This window comes from Rhea americana, unplaced genomic scaffold (genome assembly GCF_003343005.1).
Source record: "Rhea americana isolate MKP2758 unplaced genomic scaffold, rheAme1 scaffold_539, whole genome shotgun sequence".
In the NCBI taxonomy this organism is placed as follows: Eukaryota; Metazoa; Chordata; class Aves; order Rheiformes; family Rheidae; genus Rhea; species Rhea americana.
The window spans coordinates 11,869-33,591 of NW_028186689.1; the positions used below are offsets into that span (position 1 = coordinate 11,869).

The 21,723-nt window shown below is 49.1% G+C and overlaps 1 protein-coding gene across 1 annotated transcript in view; it reads left to right on the forward strand.

Moving 5' to 3' along the window:
• CHD5 (chromodomain helicase DNA binding protein 5) overlaps positions 1-21,723 on the forward strand; it is a gene marked incomplete at its 5' end in the record, with an annotated part of 46,854 nt that overhangs the window by 8,169 nt on the left and 16,962 nt on the right. The window contains 18 exons of the mRNA XM_085318490.1: positions 1,646-1,825; positions 3,294-3,412; positions 4,275-4,513; positions 5,602-5,726; positions 7,695-7,818; positions 9,984-10,150; positions 10,869-11,087; positions 12,266-12,472; positions 12,561-12,772; positions 15,360-15,491; positions 16,090-16,198; positions 16,802-16,993; positions 17,089-17,289; positions 17,884-18,021; positions 18,970-19,091; positions 19,714-19,887; positions 20,863-21,004; positions 21,449-21,580. Of these exons, the coding sequence (XP_085174616.1) occupies positions 1,646-1,825; positions 3,294-3,412; positions 4,275-4,513; positions 5,602-5,726; positions 7,695-7,818; positions 9,984-10,150; positions 10,869-11,087; positions 12,266-12,472; positions 12,561-12,772; positions 15,360-15,491; positions 16,090-16,198; positions 16,802-16,993; positions 17,089-17,289; positions 17,884-18,021; positions 18,970-19,091; positions 19,714-19,887; positions 20,863-21,004; positions 21,449-21,580 (2,934 nt within the window). The remainder of the gene's footprint in view (positions 1-1,645; positions 1,826-3,293; positions 3,413-4,274; positions 4,514-5,601; positions 5,727-7,694; positions 7,819-9,983; positions 10,151-10,868; positions 11,088-12,265; positions 12,473-12,560; positions 12,773-15,359; positions 15,492-16,089; positions 16,199-16,801; positions 16,994-17,088; positions 17,290-17,883; positions 18,022-18,969; positions 19,092-19,713; positions 19,888-20,862; positions 21,005-21,448; positions 21,581-21,723) is intronic.

Here is a 21,723-nt window from a genome sequence, read left to right on the forward strand (position 1 = left end):
CGGCGCCGGCCCGGAGCCGGCGCCCGAGCCGCGCCGCCCGCCTCCTTCCGCAGCCCTCTCGGCACCCGGGTGCTCTGTCGCCGAGCAGGCGGCGGTTTCCAGCACAGCGGCAGTGTGTTCGCTGTCGGAGTGGTGCAGCAGGTCGCAGTTCCTCTCTGAGCAAGGATCCTCGACTCTGCCCCAGCAGTCTCTGCTGCGCTTGATCYGACTGCGGGGAAGCAGACCTCCTCTGCCAGCCCCCCAGCAGGGCTCTGGCCTTCCTGGAGGGGCTGCCTCGCCTTGCTGCAGACGTGCAGCTCACCTGGAGGGAGCTGTGTGTCACCAAGAGCCGCAGGAGAGGTTTCGTGTGTCGGACAACCTCTGGAAGCGAGGGGCTGTGAGAATTAGGAACTTGAGKAACCTTGACTGATTCAGTCCTGAGCCTTGTTCTGCTCTCGTGTCCCTTTTAAGACTCTGAACAACCACTAGGACTAGAGCTGCATTATGTGACGGGTGAATTCCTCCTGTAGTCACACAGTTCTAATACAGCACGTAGTGTCCAGCTGACAGAAAAATGAAACAGCAACTAAGCGATACTCTAGCACAGTATCTTGTCTGGTAAGCTGGAAGATATGCATATAACTGAAAATATATTCTTTTCCTTCCCCTCTGCCTTTTTTTTTTTTTTTTTTTTTAAAAAAAAAATTGTTCACACCGCATATAGGAATACTCCTTTATTCATGGAAAGCTATAAGCAAACCCAGAGCAGAACATCAGAAGTTACTATGTGTTATGCCAATCTCAAATGTTACCTACCTGAAAATTTAGGATCTTTCAGCAGAGCAATTAGCTGCTTCTCAGAGGTGCTGCAGTTTTGTTTACTATACGACTGTTATTAATATATACATTCAGTTACTGCTCTTGGCTTGCTGTCTCTTGCTTTTCTGTTTTACGCCACCACTTCTCGGAATGGTGCGTCAGTGCTACAGTTTTACAGCATCGGGGCACCTTTAAAGAAGCGTGTTACAATATGGAGGCAGAATAAACATCCATTTGCACGACTGTGGCGAAATATGGCTTTTCTTGTCCTCCTTGATGCGCATACTGTAGCCCAAGTCATGAGACAAAAGCATAAAGAGTTRTTATATATATTTTGGATTAGGCAAGCTTTTCTCAAATGTGATTTCATCTGTATTGCATTACCTTCTCCTGTTTCTCTCTTTCTCTCTCTCTCTCTCTCTTTTTTTTCTTTTCTCTTTTTCCTGGTGATTCCCAGTGGCCTAGAGTACCTTGTTTTGTCTGATGCATTTCTAGTGCTCCTGGAAAGGAGRGAGGGAATGTCTCCCTATAAAGAAGAATGTCTCCATTATACGGGTGGGGACTTGAGGCACAAGACTGAACAGAGATTGCAGAACTTCCTTGAAGCCAAAGTTCYAGTTAAAACAAAGATTTCTTTTTTGTCTCTTCCATGGTCAGTTGCTTCTCATAGCTTCCAGATCTGCTTTTTTTATGGTATTTTCCTCCTACTACCCTCAGTGGAGCAGCAGCTGAATGTTGATTTTGGGTGGTGACAGCAGTTTGGTTCCTGCTGTCTGAGAAGGTTTGTTTGAGGGAAGCTGAGGAAAGGTGGGTCTTGCTCTTTCTCCGTCATCATTTTCTGTTTTAGGGGAGCAATGATGAATTATCAGACAAYGAAGAGGAGATAGAGGAGAAGTCGGAGAGTGAAGGCAGTGACTATTCTCCCAACAAAAAGAARAAGAAAAAACTGAAAGAAAAGAAAGAGAAAAAACCGAAACGGAAAAAGAAGGATGAAGAGGAGGATGATAACGAGGACGGAGGTTTAAAGGTACCAAAGATGTGTTTACCTGGAGCTAGTGCTAGAGAATGGGAATCTCAGAGTATGGCTAGATCCCTGCCAATGTTTTGAGTTACCACATTCAGTGAGTCACTGCGTGAGTTGTGTGTTCTGGTCATTCACGGTTGCACTTACAAATAAATTGCATTTGTTTAAATCATGGCAGTGTGAGCAAAGTGCTAACCAGTGGGCTTACTGATTTAACTGCTTGCCGACGTGCCCTCACAAGTCCTAACTCTCCTTTTCCTCACGATTTAAGCCGGTGTGTTTTACATTGGCTGAGATCCCAGGCAGCGGATAACAAACAGTAACTTCTTAAACTGAGGCAACTTGATTACTTGGATTGTCTGCCCACATCTTTTGAGTAACAGAGATTCGTCGTATCTGTTCCCTAAACATGAGAACAGATAGTGGCAGATYGGTTCCATGCAGCTTGCTTTTAGAAAAGGTGGGCTGGGGGTTTCCTGAGAAGCTTTTCCTAGGTTTGACGAGGAAGAGATTAATGCTGCAAACTCTCACCCATGTTTGCATTCTGGGATTTGATATTTCAGGATGTGGAGCATCCTTGCTTGCACGTGCTCCAGGAGCTACATGGTGAACTGAGCGTGCTGCTGCACTAGTTTGAATGTGACTGGGATTGAACTGAAAATTGTATTTGGAAAACTTTGCGATTTCAAAATATAAACTAATTTACAGTTAGACCAAAAAGTGGAAAAAAAAATGCACAATGTTATCAAAATTTGCAGAAAATGAAAGATCAAGATGTGGTGCACAAAAAAATTCAAAAATTTTAATATTCTGGAATCTCTGCTTTCACTCTGCTTTTTTCTGTACAAAAAGTGGAGTTTTGAAACTCCACTGGCCTGTTTCATTCCAGCCATATTGCCTGATTTTCTGTCATTGCTGGTCTCAGGAGATGTTTGATATACAGTTGCCAGCAATGCTATTGAAAGTAATGATTTATTTGTTTATTTTATTTAAAGCAAACGAAAAAGCATCCATAATAACACTGAGGTTGTGGTGGGTTTTGTTTTTTAAACAGTACCATGTCTGTAATTCCAGCAGCATCCCAGCATGAGAAGGCTTCTCCTAAGAGGGTCACAAACACGGGCTTGCCTTTTTACTGGCAAATCAAGTGTTGTATTTCCATATTATTTGTTTTATGTGCAAGCAGAAATCGTGCTCTTTGGAGATAAGAAACCACGAAGGCTTTGCCCTGTTTTGCATGGTTAGGGAAGCATTCGAAAGGTGCTGCATTCATTTGCTTCTTGGTAGTATACAAAGCATTAGTTTTCTAAGCACTTGTGCATACTCTGTCTTGAAATTGCAGAAAAAAATCCCATGTGTTGCTACCTAGGCAGAACACTTGGTGCAGAGTATACAATGGATATAGCCTCGCACTGCTTGTTTAGAGAGTCTCAGTTGTTTAYGTTAATAATGTCTCTTTGTAAATCTATAGGAGCCCAAGAGCTCTGCTCAGCTAATGGAAGAATGGGGCCTGGATGATGTAGATTACATTTTTTCAGAAGAAGACTATCATACTCTGACTAATTACAAGGCTTTCAGTCAGTTTCTCAGGTAGGAAACTGTAAGGTCTGGCTGTGGACCTGTGTAGTGTTTGAGATTTGGTCTTTGCTCAGTCAAGGTGGTAAACCTGTAAGGGAAGTTCTGCTGGGCCGCTGAAAGCACGTGCCCTGAAAATGTCAACTGGGGACCTGGTGTGAGGAGCTGTCCTCAGATCCAGCAGTCTGATGTACAGGGAGTTCTGTTCACAAGGGTAGTTTCCTCCCCAAAAGGTGCTTTTTGGCCCTGGGGTGAGTGCAAGCAGTCGTGGCATGACTCCTGGGCGCTTTGGCACCAGAAATAAGAGAGAGTGACCTACCTGTGTTGCTGCTATGGCATTAATAACTGCCTCTACCTCTAATGAACTCTGTAAGACTTTACAGCTGATAGTCTAATGCATCGTGAGCTCCKTGCTGCTGCTCCCTATGTGATTAGAAGAAACAGTACTCAGGACCCAGTTTTGTTTGTAGACTTGTCAAGAAAACAGCAGAAATATTTCTCTTTCCTCTTCTTCTCCCCAAAATCCTATTTTTGTGTGCATTTATTTGAAAAAATTCTTTGAAAAAGTGAGTAACGATAGCAATACTTTGTGCTGTGAGCCATTCAAAACTCAACACGTACTTCAGGGGAAGCAGTCGCTGAGAAGGTTTCAGTGTTTCTCCTTATGCACTTTTTTTCAAAGAAAGCTCTGGTTTCTGCTGTTTCAGTTTTCCAGTGCAGCTGGTGCCAATGAACTGTACTAACCTGCTGCTAGGAGGCACTGATCACTGATTCATTTGATGAGCTGCAATACCTTTCTACAGCATGTGATAAGCAGGAGCAGGCACGCAGCAAAGTTTCTGTTAACTCATTGTTTTCCCTCTCTGCTGCCCTTCAGGCCTCTAATAGCCAGGAAGAATCCCAAGATCCCTATGTCCAAGATGATGACTGTGCTTGGTGCCAAATGGCGAGAGTTCAGTGCCAACAACCCGTTCAAGGGCAGCTCGGCAGCAGCGGCGGCCGCAGCAGTAGCTGCAGCTGTGGAGACTGTCACTATTGCCCCCCCGCTCGCTGCCAGCCCTCCACAGTGTGCCTTGCCCACTGTCATCAGGAAAGCTAAGACCAAGGAGGGCAAAGGTAGGTGCCAAGCAATGGTGAGCTCAGCGAGGGGGTCACACTCACCTGCAAAATCCTGTCCGGCTGCTGGGCCCTGCTGAGTGTGCAAAGCCAGACACGTCTTCAGGCTAGCAATGATGGCAAAGCATCTCCAGGCTGGAGACGTGGTTCGGTAAATTGGAATAGCGAGGCCAGGGCTGAAGGGCACGGGCAAGGCAGGTGTGTTCTGTCCAGATGAGTACGCACCATTTGGCAGTGCAGCCTGGTGGTTCTTTTCTAAGACAGYGAGGAGTTCGCTGACTGAAGAACACTCACAGTAAGGCTGCAGTTCTTTTCTGAAAGAATTCAGTTTCCTATCAGGTGGATGCAAGGTGGTTGTCCTCAAGGAAATGAGGATTTGCAAACAGTGAGATAAACATCTAAATTGGCAGTGGCTCCTATGGAAATAGTCTTACTTGTGTTGAAATGAATCTCTTACTATAAATTGTTTCTGACAGCAAATTCTTGCTGTTTTCCCCATGTTTAGAAGGGGCTGTGTGAATCGCAGCAGAAGCTGACCAGTAGTGGGAAAGGGAGGGATCTCCCTTTGTTTGCGCTTCTGTTTCTCAGGAATGTTTCTGTTCCAGTTATGCAGTCATCAATTCCTGATGCCACAAGAGGTTTTGAACAAGCAGCTCAGAGCTGGCAGTTAACCAAGAGTGCAGCTTGCAGCAGCCTTCCCACTCTGTTGGCTTAGTGCAGCATTCCTGCCTTTCCTTGGCTGCCCCTGGGAGGAAAGAGCTGCCTTCTCTCTACTTCGCAGACCTAAGAGGCTAATTCTGTGGTACTCTCAGCACTGTGGGCTGTGAGCTGCAGTCCCTTTCCTGGGCAGATGCTTTYCTCCCAAGACAAGCCATCCTCCGGATTCTTGGTTCTTTTCAGGCACTGGCTCTGGGCTTTCCAGCACTGCCTTTCTGAGCCAAAGGATGTGCTCTGTGGCCAACGCTCGCCACCTCACTGCTCTGTGGGGCCCCACAGCTTTCTCACCCTTCATGCAAACTCTGCAGTTGGGGTGCGGGGTGATTCTGAGGACAGCTGAGTACCAAGCAAGTCTTCTGTTCTTTTTTCAGGTCCAGGTGTGCGGAAGAAAATCAAGGGCTCCAAAGATGGGAAGAAAAAGGGAAAGGGAAAAAAGATGGCAGGGTTGAAGTTCCGTTTTGGAGGGATCCCCAGCAAAAGGAAAAAGAGCTCTTCTGTAAGTGTGCACTACCTCCTTCCGCGCTGGGCACTGGGATCGAGGGTGTGTGGCAGGAAGATGGCAAGACAAGCCCCCTTCCCCTACAAATCTCCCTCATGCAGGCAAATGCATGTTTCTCACGCAGGATTGGATTGTGCCTGCCAACTCGTTTATTCCTCTTGCAATGACATTCACCTGCTAGAGAGAATGAGTATCACAAATCTCTGCATTGCCTGTGTCCTCCAGCCTTAGGGGTGCATCTTTCCCTCACTGGCCCTCTGCATGATGGGCCGTCTCATCCAAGGGAGGTGACAAGTCGCTCTTGGCTGGGGAATTGCTGTGGTCRCCCTGGAGGAAGGCTGCTGTGAAGAAACCTTAAAACCTTGTTCATGCTGCTCTGTGAGACGCCAATCTCTGTTCAGCATGTTTGTTCTGTCCCTTTGATAGAGAACTGTGTCCAGGCTCACAGGTCTAAAGACACCGTGTCTGGGCATGTTTTCTACGAAAGTTGCATAATCGCTTTTACTTTCGTTGGTGAGTTCGGTAATACCATCATTTCAGGTTTCATTTGCAAAAGAATTCTTCGGGGTTTGCAGTCCAGCTGAACTGTGCATCAAAGAGAATTATCAGATGTCTTAATTGTGTTACTATAGCTTGCCTGCTAGCATCTGTGATTCTGCAGCATAATCCTGGGATACCAGACCATCCGAGTAAGTGCACAGCAAAGGAGCTCTGCTGCAATTTGCATACTGTGCATTTGTTAGCATGTGAATATCAGCTATATGCGGAGAATTCTGAAGAAGAGTAAATCTTGTAAATAACTATTCAATAGGGGTGGAACTTCTGAGGGTCGTGATAGTATTGATAAAATCCCGTTCATTCAGCCCTACTGGAGTTCACTAACTCTCTGGATCTATTTCACTAACGTAACCTGTTTGTAAGTTATTTTGTGCATCAGAGGTTGAGGTGAAAAAGTGATATGAGGCAGTCATTCACTGCTGCGTTTTTCAATCACACATCACAGAAAATTCATCGTATGTCTCTAGATGGACTCTAGGTTTGTGCATATGCGTTTCTGAGAGTTAGTAATAGCTTGGACATGCTCCTGCAGTTGGAGTGCTAAGCACACAATTATTATGTGTGCAAGTCAGGGATTAGTACGTGTGAGTCTCATCTCCAGAATAAGAAATCAGACATATTATTAYGTTTTGATACCACTGAATACTTGACCTGTTTAACTCTTTCATGTTCTAAAGAAGATGAAGCAGGAACACYGACATGCACAGACAGACTGACTAACACAGACCGAAATGAATGTTTGGGGGGGGAAAGAGAGCAAAGTTCTGCAAAGCTGATGCTCCACGCAGAGTGCTGGTGGAGGCAGCGTGGTGTTGTGCAGCTGGCTGATGCCTTGTACTTTGAGAGAGGCTGAGCATTTCCGAAAGTGCCTGGCTGGCTGTGCAATACGATGTGTGTCCTAGCAAGGATGAGAGACTGCAGGGGAAACCCAGAGCCCACCTCTTGTCAGATAAGCAGGGTGGAGACTTGACATACCGCTTCACACATTTTAAATGTGCTCTGAGATCTGCTCAGAGATTGCACTGTGATGCTGCTGCTGAATTGGGCTAGCTGCCCCTGGGCTGTGCTGAGCGAAGCAAAATGATTGCCTTCGRATTTTAGTTTTAGTCCAGACTTACACTGATTGATTGCATGACAGGGACATCGATCTGATACAGAAGATGTACCTGCTTCCTAACGCTTCATGACATAGCCTTATGACCCCAGTCTTTCAGTGCCCCGGGTGTGATAACGCTGCTAGCATCCTTGATGCAGCGGCTGATCGGTTCGGATGGAAACCATCCAGTGTTCCTCTTGAGTGCGCCCTGAGGAGCTCAGCCCTTCRTTGGTGGTACCATGCAGTTTTTGGCAGGTCGTTGGTGCTTCACTCACTTAGAATGTGTGTGGTTTGATTTTTGCCCTCTGCAGAGTGAAGAGGAAGAACGGGAAGAGTCCGACTTTGACAGTGCCAGCATCAACAGCTCCTCAGTGCGCTCCGAATGCTCAGCAGGCCTGGGGAAGAGAGGAAAGAGGAAGAGAAAGAAAAAGAGGAGTAGGCCATTCCTTTATACTCTGTTCCTGTTCTGTTTGGATTTCGCTCTTCAGACACGTGCTTTTGTGGTCTTTGCGTTTCCAAGCAGTGGCTGACACTGACGCAGTGGGAGAGGATGTGCTTGTGCTTGTCTGTGTGTGGGATGAGAGGTTCTTCCTTGCTGTCCAAACTCTGCTGCTGGCGGAGTCGCGCCTAGAAGGAGGCAGCAAGCAGGTCCTGCCGTTGGGCACTGGCTCACCTCCACAGTGCTGGATGTGCTGATGAAGGAGGAGCCTGGCATCAGGGCCTTTCTGTCAACCCACAGTCATCTTTCCCTCCAGTCTTCTCTCCAGTTACCAGCCACCGTCTGGGGCTCGCCTCTCCTTGAACCTCGTCTGTGTCTTCACTTCTTGTTGCTTCAGGAGAGAAATTGCTGCAAAGACCTACCTTGGTGCCGTGACACAGCACAGAAAACCAGCCTTCCCCATCTTGGTGTCTGTTCGCAGCCCGAGGCCTTTGCCCACTCCAGGAATCCTTGTGCGCCTTGGGCACCAGCGCAGATCCCAGGCTGATACAGGCAGCTGGTACCCTGCCTGGGGCTGCATGCATGTTCCCACCAGAATTTGTCCAGTGGCAACAAAGTTCTACAATTTACAAGTCTTCCAAGGGAAGTGATTTTCACAGGAACAAACCATGAAGATACATAGGTTTTTGGCAAGATCCTAGTGGAGTAGGTCAGGGTAGGAGTGAGAAAATGCAAGAAAGTGGAGCTGTTTTTGTCTCTGTGAGATGTGCCATCAGGCACTGGGCGGTGGAAGATCTGTGATAATGGCATAGGAAGAGGAAGGCACGTGAACAGCAGTGAAAAGCATCTGGCAAAGTCTTCGAGTGGCTGTGTAGCAGCAGTTGTGCGCATATTCTTTCATTTTTTCACTCTTGGGGGGCTTTGCAGTTAGTTGTGTCTGATGGCACTTCTTTCTCTTTGTTGCTGTTGAGAGAAGCCCCTTTGTGCTGAGCTGCCCTGGACTCTGCTCTTCCTCCGTTCAGTAGAGACTGCCGGGCCCGCTGTAGCGCTGCCTGGCCTTCCACCCCTGGCCGTGGGTGGGTGCAGCAGCTTGGCTGCCCGCTCCATTGGCAGGCCACTGCTCCGGGGCAGGCCTGGCCTCGTGGTGCTCTCTGCTATGCTCTCTCCCGCCTGCACTGCTGCAGGACACTTGCTTGCCTTTCTAGCTTACGTTCTTGTTCAGCACAAGATGCTTGAGATTCAGGAAAATTCTTTTTCTCATTACCTTTACCAGCAGGTTTTTGCTTCTGAGAAATCAAAGGGAAGTGTCTGGTCTTGGGGACAGTTAGGATGTGAAATGAGACCGTCCGCCCTGCAGTGGGTGAGGCTTGTGTTCTCAGGTCGGTGGGAACCGAGTGCGTGAGGCAGGGCTGGCTGTTAGGCTTGGCACCTTGTGTGCAAAGGGCATTGCTTTGCCTTCTGGCTTGTTGGTGTGCGACAGCAGTGCACAGCAGCTCTAACTGATCTGGAGACCTTGTGCTGGGTCTCAGCAGTCCCTGCACCAGGGACACTGTGAACTGGACGGGTCAGACTGTCCTCCTGTGGGAAGACAGATGAATGTTCTCCACTGCCTGTGCTGGAGGAAGCTCAGAGGTTTGTCCAGGGAGCTTCTGGCAGAGCTGGGAACTGCGAAGAGCCTTACCCACACTTCCAAAGTGTTCTTCCCTTTTGTCTTTCATTCTACCCTGAGTTGAGTGAGCTCCTGCCGCTGTGCCTAGTGAGCACCCAGGAAGACCAGAGCAGTCCCAGGAGGAGGAGTCCTTCTGAGCTGTGTTATTGTTGCATGGTGCGTTTGCAGTTGATGGTGCTGGTATCTGTGGAGGTTTCTCTGACTGGCCTCCCTTGCAACCTCTCCAGGTTCTGGCATTCTCCATTGAGAGCCTGAAGGAACCAAAGGATGATACAGTGTGGAAAGAGAGACAGAGAGGTGAGATGATGCTGTGTGCAAAGAACTGTGATGCTGAGGGACAGAGAGGTAGGGGGACGTAACAGGCGGGGACTGAGATCAAATGTTTTGCTCGTTTCCTTAGCTGTAACATAGAGGAGCAATTGTCCCGTTCCCTCCCGGGAGAGCAGGCAGCTCTGCTGTCCCACTGACGGTGTGCATGTCCCTTGCTTCTAGTCGAAGAAGGGGACGGCTATGAGACGGACCACCAAGACTACTGCGAGGTGTGCCAGCAGGGAGGGGAGATCATCCTGTGCGACACCTGTCCTCGCGCATACCACCTTGTCTGCCTGGACCCTGAGCTGGAGAAGGCCCCCGAGGGCAAGTGGAGCTGCCCACACTGTGTGAGTGCCTGGGGTGCCTGGCAGTGTTTTGCTGTTGTGGTGGTGGGGGGAGCAGCAGCGAGATGTCTTCTTGTTGACGTCAAGAGACTGCTCAGAGCTGTGGCATGACTCTTAAACTAGTTCAGAGGCACGTGCCATCATCTTTCTTTCACTTCTGTAGCCGTGGCTTCCTGTAAAATAACAGCTTGCRCAGAGCAGGCTACATACGGACACTGCAGGGCTCCAGGCCTTGTGGGATGGGGAGCTGTTCATGCTGGCAGCAGCCTTCCTTGGGACTTTCTTCCAGAACCTGGGGCTCAGTGATTTCCTGTCTCCTACCTCTTGTGTCATTTCTTTGCARCCAGATCACAGCACTGCAATAAGAGCTGTGTTCGTTGATGCTGCCTTGTGATCACCACCGGAGCGCGTGTGTCGGGCGGCACCGCGGTGAATTCGATGGGTAGAGAAAGCCATTCATGAGATTCTTTGCTTACAAAGCCTTAGACTCATTGAAGTACTTGCCTGCCTGGATGGCGTCTGGACCCCGGGCAGAGCTGGAGCAGCACCCTGGCCGTCRTTTGGGGGCAGCACTAGTGGGGTCCTAGCAGAGCAGGCCTCAGGCTGTGACACCCGGGAGCTTGGCTCCCTGAGGGGGATCCCTGTTCGCGGCTGCTGCTCCCTGGGTGCAGGCAGGCTGTCGACATAAACCCTCAGCAGTGTGCTGRATGCGCTTCCCCAGGAGAAGGAGGGCATCCAGTGGGAGCCGAAGGAGGAGGAGGAGGAGGAAGAGGAAGGTGCTGAAGAGGAGGAAGATGACCACATGGAATTCTGCCGTGTCTGTAAGGATGGAGGGGAGCTGCTGTGCTGCGACACATGCCCATCCTCCTACCACCTGCACTGCCTGAACCCGCCCCTGCCGGAAATACCAAACGGTGAATGGCTCTGCCCGCGCTGTACAGTGAGTGTTACCAGCATTCGTCACCCTGCCCCTGCTCCCRTGTCTGCCCCGCTCAGGAGTGAGGCTTAGCCAGTCCCGAGGTCTCCCAGGTGCTGCTGCATTTMGGCTCTGCAGGCCTTGGCCACCTACTCGCCCCCTGCCCTTTGCACTCTCCTGCTGCTGACATACCTGCTGCCTCTGCCCCTGCTGCCAGGCTGGTGTCCTCTGCCCTTTGCTGCAGACATCTCCCTGGAAGGGCATCACTGCCCGTGCTGCCATTTGAGGACCCTGCCTACCTCTGGACAGCTCTGTTGCCTGCACAATCTGCCTCATGCAGATCACTGGCAATTTCCCTGCTGGCTTTTAAATTGGATGTCAAGTCCCATTTGATGCATGTCCTGTGCAGAGGGGTTTTCCACCTGAGGCAGGCTTGCTGCAGAGGTAGGCATGATTTGTGAGGCCTTGAACTGCACTGGGGATTTAAATGTGGGAATAATGAAATATTTGCTGTGTCGCAGTCTGTCCTGGTAGCAAGGCCTGTTGCCTTTGGGGATGCAGCAATGTCACGGGCATCCTCAGGCATGTTTGCAGCTGCCAGCACCCACCCCGTGCCCCTCTTTCTGCCCTCACCACCTTGTTTCTGTCTACCTTGTTAGAAATATGAAATGAGATCTGGGATCTGAGTAGCATTTTTCTTGAGCCTGTTTCCCAGGTGAGTTGAACACACTCTGGCTCTGGAATTTTTCAGGTCGCCCACTTTGCCACTCTTGGTTCAGTTTGGCGAGCAGTGAATCCGCTGTTCCTCTCCTCCCTGGGATTTCTTTCCCTCTAGAGCTAGTTTCTAGCACTGGCTCTACTGATGCTCTCTCTGTAGCCCTGGCAGTGCACTCCCTGCCGTCTCGGGATGGCTGCAGCCTGCTCGACTTTGCGAGAGCCTTTCTGCCTTCCAGCTCTGCACTTCACCCCCACAGACTATGTACCCCGCCATGCCTGGGCTCCGTGTCCTGCCCGCTTGCTGTTCCAGGCACTGAACTGTCAGAACCTGACAAACAGGGCGTTTGGCGTTTTGCTGTATAGCAGCACATCAGTGGACGCTGTGGGGCCCTGTGGCTGAAGGGAAGGAGTAGGGAAGAGCATGTAAAGCTGACAGGGCTCGCGTTAAACTCTGTGCCCTTGCGTATTTACCTTTTTATCCTCAGTGCCCTCCCCTAAAAGGCAAAGTCCAACGTATCCTGCACTGGACCTGGAAAGAGCCGCCTGCCCCGCTGCCGTCTGTACTGCCCCTGCCGGACACCGAGCTGGCTCTCCCGCCACCCAAGGTGCTGGAGGGGATCCCGGAGCGCGAGTTTTTTGTCAAGTGGGCAGGGCTCTCCTACTGGCACTGCTCCTGGGTCAAGGAGCTGCAGGTAAGCGTGACGGCTCCCAGGCTGCACCCTGTGCCAAGGCCCCTTGCGAGGCGACCGGAGGGGTGACTGTGGCTCTGTCCTGCCGCAGCTGGAGCTCTACCACACTGTGATGTACCGCAACTACCAAAGGAAGAATGACATGGATGAGCCACCAGCCTTTGACTATGGCTCTGGGGATGAGGACAGCCAGAGGGAGAAGCGGAAGAACAAAGATCCGCAGTATGCCAAGATGGAGGAGCGGTTCTACCGCTATGGCATCAAGCCCGAGTGGATGATGATCCACCGCATCCTGAACCACAGGTGAGAGGAGCTGTGTGCAGCTGGATGTGTGAGCGGGCTACCAGAAAGGTGTGTGCCAGGGTGCACAAACCTCTGGTGTGGTGTTGGTGCTGAGTGATGTCATTGAAATCCAGGGAAAGAAAGGGCAAGGATGAAACCTGCCGTGCTCTCCTGGCCCTGTGCAAGTTTTGCAAACGGAGCTCTGAGCAGCGGGTCTGTCCTCTGTGTTGTTTTTCCATTCTGCCAGTTTTTACTCCGATGGTTTAGGTGTTTAGTTGAGCTTCTGGGACACCTAACAATACTGCCTGCTCCAGGATTTCTGTGTCAAGGCAAGTGTGTGGCAACTGTTAATTAGGCAGTAGTTAGACGTGTTTCTGCTGAGGACCTGCGGCGCAGCTGGCTGGTGGAGGCCTGGAGCTGCACATGGAGAGCAGCTGACATCTGCTGACTGYGTTGTTTCAGTCTTGAATTTTGCATGTCCGGAGCACAGGGGTCCCCAGGCAGGTCTCCCACTGCTGCTCGGGGGCTGCCACTTCAGCAGTGAAGATCGTGCACTTTAGGCTCACGCACGCTTGCTGTCTGTCCCAGGACAATGCCCTGGGTCTCCTGGGGAGCGTCCTGAGATGCCAACTTGTTYGCATGAGAGAGGAGCTTGGCTGAGTTCTCATCCCCTGCCCCGGGGCTGGAAAGCTAATGTCATCCTTCTTCTACAGCACTGACTTCTCAGTCTTTTAGAGTTGTGGAGCGTGTGTGTGTTTGTTTTTAACTACTGGCTTGTTTCAAGGCTACTATCACCTTGGATGCGTGCTCCCAAGGTGAAACCAAGGCTAGCAGTGAATTAAGGTATTGTTTTTATTTCTGTTACACTGCATATTAAAAATAGAGATAGTAAATTTTTCCAAAAGGTGGGTGCGCAGGGCTGTTAACCTCTTCCCAGATGCATCATTTGGCTCCCTGATACAGTCTAACATTTCCATAAATCTCTGCTGTGACCTGATGATCAGTCTTTCTTTCATCGATTGCATCCTGCAGCTGCTATTACTCACCTAAACTACTCTCAGACGCCAGTCCATTTCAGTAAATGCCATTTATTCCTCTTGGAAACCGTGCATACCACCTTCACTCGAATGAGAGGTATCGTCAGGAATTTGAGTATTGTGTACCCAGGAGGTGGGTAATGCTCGTTTAACCCCCTCTAGTACCCCGAAGAGCTGTGCCTTAAGAGAAGAATATGAACAAGTGCCTTTTTTAGCTGTGAAGCCTTGACATTTGCGTATTTTTTTTTCTCTGTGGAAGAAATATCCTGCATATGAACTCTGCTGTGCACGTATTTTTTTTGAATGCCAAGCAGCTACAGACACCTTTTTTGTTCAATTTCTAAACCTCAAGTGACGATAGTGCTTGAAGGGTGATTGACAAAAACCAAAGTTGTCAGGCTAATTTCCATGCCAGTTCTACATTATCTGCTAATAAGGTAAGATTTTGTTCCCCATATGGMAATAATCAGACTCTAGTGTGTTTATTCATTTTTCCGTGTAGCCAAAACTTCAAAGAGCAATAAATGCTGCGGAAGAAACAGATAGAGCTCTGGTATTCACCCAGTCCCATAAAACAGGAACATAAGGTTATTCAGTGAAGTAGAAGAGCAGCCTTTAAAGCTTAATCCATGAAAATGCTTTCACATGTGATAACAGTAGTTCTCAATGCCAATATGAGATTAATAAATGTATAAAATAGAGAGCAAAGTGCRGGTATAAATGCTATTTCTTCAGGGCAGGCACTGTTTTCTTATCAAGGAAGATAGGAAAGATTTCCCAGAGAGGAGCTGTTCGCAGGTGTGTTTGCAGTATTCTCTGAAGCTCCGAGTGTCCTCCCAGCCTGGCTGGGCTGGTTTGACTACAGTGATCACGGGCCTGGCTCCTAGTTTGCAGCTGAAGCGTGTTGCTCGCCTTGCGTGTATCCTGTCTGATAGCCGCCCTTTGCATTCAAAAGCATTGCACTGATTCTGCTGTTTTCTCCCGTTCTTTCTTGATGTTGTGCTAGCTCTGCTTGAATGTCGTCATATGTAGGTAAAAGCGGAGGGTGAATTGTCCAACTGCATGGAAGCAGGTTATGGGTAGCTGTTTGTGTGGCTGTGGTCAGATCTCTGGCTGAAGAAGCCACCGTGCCCTCACAGAGGAACGCTCCTGGATTTGTTACCTTTTGACATGCTGCCTCTGCCCTGTTACTGGCAGTAGTTGATGTTCATATGTGAACATTTGTATGTGAAAATAGCTAGCTGAACGTGAGAGAAAGATGTCATACATGTCCCTGGGGCTTGTTTTTCAGCAGGCTCACATGTGAATCATGTGAATCTTTTTTTTTGTTTGTTTTTTTTGAGACAGCAGTTGGAGCACTAGCATTTAAGGTTCTATTGTGTGTAGCATTCTTCATCTCAAGGGATTTTCATTAGTGTCTTGCAAGCTTTGGAGGGTCGGTGCTCACTTTGTGTCAGCAGGGAGGCGATCCCCTTGCTAAGCAGTGTGCCAGTGTGGTGAAGCCCTGGCTCAGACGGTATTTATTGCATTTTGTTGTTTCACTGATATGCTTTATGTGTTGTTTGTTCTAGCTTTGATAAAAAGGGAGACATTCATTATCTGATCAAGTGGAAAGACCTGCCCTATGACCAGTGCACCTGGGAGATTGACGACATAGACATCCCGTACTACGAAAACCTCAAGCAGCTGTACTGGAATCACAGGTAGGAGCCACCTGAGCAGCAGGCTTGTGGTGGGTGTGTGCTGCAACTTGGGAGAGCTTAAATGTGGAGCTGTAGCAGCCTGTTGAGGCTTTCTAAACCAACACTGATTTCTAGGTGCCCTCATTTTTGAATGCACTGGAGCCACTTATAAGAGCCCCTTTTCGGAGGCTTTTGCTGAGCACTTCCTGCAAATCAGGCCTTGGTAAGGTCTTTCATGAGATACCCCACCATCTCAAGGCTGCCTTGTGCTCCCTTCCACCTCTTGCTTGCCAACCTGTGCTTCCCTTTCCCTGTATTTACACTGTTAGTAGTATGCACTGTTTTGCTGCGCCTCAGGGAGGTCCCGTGTTGCTGAGGCCTGTCTGTTTTAGGGTAAAACACAGTGTTCTGAGGAAATTGTTATCCTTTATTTGAGATGAGGTTGCATGGACTGTTGGAAGGGGATCACTAATACCCCGTGAGTCCCAGTGGTAACTGAGCCAGAAAAGCTCCTAAGGGGAAAAAGGTGATGGGTTTTGACAAGCATTTCTAACCTTGACTTGGAAACTGGGAGATGCATGTGTGTCTGCCTTTTCCTGATCTGCACCCACTGTTCCAGGGAGCTGATGCTGGGGGAAGACACGCGCCCTCCAAAGAAGCTGAACAAGAAGGGGAAAAAGCTGAAAGATGAGAAGCTAGAAAAGCCTCCAGAGACTCCTGTTGTTGATGTAAGTGGGAATGGCAGGCACAGCACAACAGAATGTGAGCCCAGAGGAAGGGAGGTCTGCCTGGGCCCTTCATCCTGGTACATTTTTCTCCCGTAGCTCCTTCAGAGGCTACCGTTTTCATTCAGAACTCTGACCTGGTATCATTTTCTGCACAGGCAGGAGATAACACRGTCTGTATCATGGAGCCTTTCTTTAAGTCCAGGAGGAGGGTTCTTAGGAAGCATATTTGGGGGTCTTTTCCCCAAACATGGGTGTCTTGCTGCAAATGGAGAGCTGGCCTCGTGCAGTGAGGAGCCTGGTCAGCCCCTTCCGGATTTTCTCAGTGTGGGAAAAGAATCAAGAGAAGGAGGCTGCAAGGCAACTCTCTTGTCTTCGCAGCAGGTTGAATGTTGATGCTGCCCCTTCCTGGGTACTTTGGTGGCACACAGCAAACCACTGTGTGYGGGACCCGGCAGCCTGGGTGCTGAAGAGCAGGGCTGAGGTGTGAACTATATTTGCGTCTCTTTTGGGGCTGTTCTGGCAGAGATCTAAAGAGGGACGTGCTTGGCTCAGAGGAGGGGGAGTTGGTTCTCACCGCTTTGCGTCATGTGTCTTTTTCTTCAGCCTACGGTTAAGTTTGACAAACAGCCATGGTACATCGATGCCACAGGAGGCACGCTCCATCCTTACCAGCTAGAAGGGCTAAACTGGCTGAGGTTTTCCTGGGCCCAAGGGACTGATACGATCCTGGCTGATGAGATGGGGCTGGGGAAGACCGTGCAGACTATTGTGTTCTTGTATTCCCTGTACAAGGAGGTGAGCGTCCGGCACTCCCCGAGATGGCTGTGAGCTTCTCAGCCTTCTGGTACAGAGCTAACAGCAGCTTTCTTGGACTTTGTCTTCCTGAGCAGGGCCACTCGAAAGGGCCGTATCTAGTCAGTGCCCCTCTCTCCACCATCATCAACTGGGAGCGTGAGTTTGAGATGTGGGCACCTGACTTCTACGTTGTGACCTACACGGGGGACAAAGAAAGCCGATCAGTCATCAGGGAAAACGAGTTCTCTTTTGAAGACAATGCTATCCGGAGTGGAAAGAAGGTCTTCCGGATGAAGGTATGAGCTCAGTCTGTACCATACCCAGCTGGTTTTAACAGTAGGTAAGAAGGGGAGGAAAAAGCTAGAAGGGATGASCTGGCTGGCCAACAGCTCAGGAGAGCAGAGAGGAAGGGAGAAGGCAGTACAGATGGAAGGAAAATGTTTACACTTTGTTGCAATCTCAAATTGATGCAGCTCCCCAAAATCCATCAGAGCAATTCAGGATTTTTACTGGYGGACTTGGAGGGGAAATTGACCCAAAGAGAGAGTTTTGCTGGATTCCTAATTGGCTATTTTCCAAAGAGAGAAGGTGACACTGTTTATAAGTGGAGGAGATTTATGATGGGCTTAACAGTTTTGCCTGACCCTTTTCTGTTTCTGTAGTCCCTTACTTCATTTGACTGTTCAGGAGGATACAGATTTTCTGCGGGCGTGATTTGCTACTAAACCCTGCTTGCTGGCATTGCGCAGTACGGTGCAAGCAGCCCCCTTGTTTTTCTCCCCGTGTTAGAATGGTGCTGCTGTGGGCGACACCTAAAGGTGGGGGCTGTCCTGTTGCATGCTCTATTATCATTGCATTATTCTGCATTTTCTCTTCCTCTGTTCGTCTAGAAGGAAGCCCAGATCAAGTTCCATGTCCTGCTCACGTCCTATGAGCTGATCACTATTGATCAGGCAGTGCTGGGCTCGATAGAGTGGGCCTGTCTGGTGGTGGATGAAGCACACAGGCTGAAGAACAACCAGTCCAAAGTAGGTAGCAGACATTTGTGAGCAATTCCTCCAGCACACTGGTGCAGCTGGTACCACAAATGCAGCCAATCTGTTGCTCCATTCTTTTCTCTCTGGGAATCAAAAACCACCCCCCTCTTGCACAGGCTCTGCTTGGCACCCTCATTTCAGCAGGATTCTTGCCTTTTACGTTCTCTGGCATTGAAAATCTTTCAGTTGGGAAGGAGGTGGCAGCCTGGCTGGTCGTACAGGCAGCAGGCTGAACCTCTGCTYGCTACCCTGCAGCAGGACGAGTCCAGGGAACAAGGAGGGAAGTGTTGTCCRATCTAGTCAGGAAGTCCGTATGTCTTATGTCTTGCTCTGGCTCTGCGTGGGAGACATGCAAGGCTGGTTGTTTTAAAAGAAGAGGAGAACCCATCACTGATTTTTAAGCAGAATATGCATAGCGGAGCTTTGCATTTTGCTTTTTCTCTCAAAGAAAAAGAATCAACCTGCTTTTCCAGAACTACTGCATAATGACGATAAACCTAGACGAGTACTAGTGTTAGAGAGAGGTGGTATCTGGTGGATATGTTCCCTCTGGTTTCTTCAGTGGTTGCTGCTGGGTAGCTGAGAAGTCTTTTGATGGACTCTCATGAAAATGAATCACTTCCTTTCCTCCTCCTCCTCCTTATCTGAGGGTAGGTGTACTCTTGAGTGCTGTCAGTGTGGAGACCCTCTGAGACCTTTGCATGGCCCCTAGCACAGAAAGAACCAGGTGATTTGACCCAAGGACATTCAGAATTGCAGCCAGGTCTTGATGGGGATGGCTGGGATTGGGACACGCAAGCTGTGGTCTGGCTCTGTGTGCCCCGTGGGGAGGAGAGATCACTGCTGTCTCTCTGTGCTTGAAATCTGCAGCACCAAGAGTTCCCGAATGACTAGTTAGTTCCCCGAGCTGTTTTCRTCTAACTTGATTTCTTTTCCAAGTTCTTTAGAGTATTAAATAGCTACAAAATCGATTACAAGCTGCTACTCACTGGGACTCCGCTCCAGAACAACTTGGAGGAGCTCTTCCATCTGCTCAATTTCCTGACTCCAGAGAGGTTTAAGTAAGTTGCACCAGTTCTCTCCTTGAAAAGGGAGAGCAGCAAGGACATGCTGTCTTTATGGCCAGCAGAGCTGCTAAATAGAGATTTTCCAGTTCAGCAGGGCTCCATCTGTTTGGTAATGCTTGAGTCCAGTTATTGCCATGCAAATGTCACTAATCTGCACTGGCAGGTAGATGGCAGAGCACAAAATCCCAATGGTTTGCCATAACACCTACGTGGGCATTTTATGTAAATCCAGATTTTATCCRCATTGAGGAAATGGCCCCTTTTGGGGCCCTGTGAGTAGATATTGCCTTACAATTAGTGGATTTGTGAGTGAGGGACTGAAATCTACCTTGCTCTTTCCCTCAGTCTCAGGGGACAGTGATACTTTGGGGAACTTGTTCAGACTTCATATTAGTGCATTTAGTGTGAATTATCCGCTAGCAATCAGTACAGCTCCTCAGTCTGGCCGTAGCTCACTTGGATACGGGCATGGGAGTGTTACCTCATCGTCTGCCGTGAGAGCTCTTTTCTTGAGTTAAGTCATAAGCCTTGAGTTTAAGTCATAAAGGGACAAATGTCTTTACTCTTGCATGTCCCATTATAACTCAGCGCTGTGTGGTTCTGGCTGCTTTCACAGTAACCTGGAGGGATTCCTGGAGGAGTTTGCAGACATCTCCAAGGAGGATCAGATCAAAAAACTCCATGATCTGCTGGGTCCCCACATGCTACGGCGGCTCAAGGCAGACGTGTTCAAGAACATGCCAGCCAAGACTGAGCTGATCGTGAGAGTGGAGCTTAGCCAGATGCAGAAGTAAGTAATTACATCCCAGCAAGCTGTGACTGGTTCCCCTGGGAACACAGAGGCACAGTGTGGCTGGCTTCCTTCACATTACTTCATCTGTCTGTGGTGCAGTGAAGCATCAGTGGGGTTTGATAGGTCAGAGAAGTCCCTCTGTTCTTGGATCTGCCATGGGAAGAGGTGAAGTGTTTTATATGTCACCGGGGAGTCCACCCTAGTGCATTCAGCCATGTTAATCTGGGCTCCGTGCAGTCCTGGTTGCTCAGCAGGAAGCGTTTGATGCATGGCAGCCTGGCTGCATGACCCTTACCAGTTCTGAGGCACAGAGAAGATGCTGAGGCCAAACCGCCTCCTGTTTCTTGTGGTCTTTGGAGTGCTAAAACAGTGTTGTTGATGCTGCAGGCTCCAGCCCTGCCCTGGTGGAAAGCGCCTGTTTTGTCCCAGCCTTTCAGAGTATGTGCTGGTGGCAGTGGAGCAAGATGAGCGTTTCGGCACCTGGGCAGCAGCCTGTGCTGGCAGCTTCTCTGGAGTCAGTCTGGAGCATCACCACAGAGGCTTGGCTCACAGCTTTGTGGTGCTGCTGCCACAAGAGATGCTTGCTCAGGTGCATTTGTTGTGGGTGGGCTCTTCCAGCTTCACCAACGTGTTCCCTGGAGATTGGGGGATTTGTGAGGAAAGGCGCACTGCTTCTTCCTGGTTCTGTAGTGCAAGACTCCGCTGACAACCAACAGCGCAGAAGGAGTCTTCCTGACTGCTGTATCCCCGGAGTCCATCCTGCTTACAAGGACTGTTATCCACAGAGCACCCGAACAAAACCTGTCCCCTGGCTGAAGATGCTAAAGCATCACTTTCTAAAGTACCCATACCATACTTCCCTTTTGAAGCTTCACTGAGACTAGTGAAATTTAATTCAGTGCCATCCTGTTTATGCTGATTTCGTATCTGACCATATTAACAGTATTGTCTATCCCATCCCTGTTCATGCAGGAAGTACTACAAATTTATACTGACAAGGAATTTTGAAGCCTTGAATTCTAAAGGTGGTGGGAAYCAGGTCTCGTTGCTCAACATCATGATGGATCTGAAGAAATGTTGTAATCATCCGTACCTCTTTCCAGTGGCGGCAGTGGTAAGTGAACTTCCTTTGGAGACATTTCTTGGAATGTGTGTGTACAGCTATCAGAGGGGATTGTTTCCATGATCTCCCTTTTGGTACAGGTATGTTTTTTGGCATGGATGTTTTGATGCAGGTATTTTGTCTTGGAAGCATGTGTGAATTTCTCCATGAAATTAATGTCGTGTTCTCCCCCCCTGCCCCGAGGCTTAGGGGTTAGTGTGTTCCCAAAATTGAAGTGTGTTACTGCAGACCACAGGAAACCTCCCACTCTCTGGCGGAGTCTTCCTTATGACCTCTTCCCACAGTAGAATGCCATGTTCAGAAGAATTTCTTAGGGACAAAATTCTGCTTAATTCAACTGATGCTTGAATTGTTATCTGATTCAGAGGGTGTGGGACTGTGCTTAGTAACTCTGGCAGTGAGGAATATCTCCACTAACTAAGAATGGCTTCACAGGAGGCACCAGTTCTGCCTAATGGATCCTATGATGGGAATTCTTTGGTTAAATCTTCTGGAAAGTTGATGCTTCTCCAAAAGATGCTGAAGAAGCTACGGGATGGGGGCCATAGGGTTCTGATCTTCTCCCAGGTGAGTAATAGGGAAGTGCTATTGAAGAACTCAAAGTGTTAAAGGATATTTTTACCCTAAATGAGAATTTTGTAATAGGTACAGGTAGAGATGGATGGGAGAGTTGGTGACAGCTTGTATAACAGACTACAGCAGACTTGGCC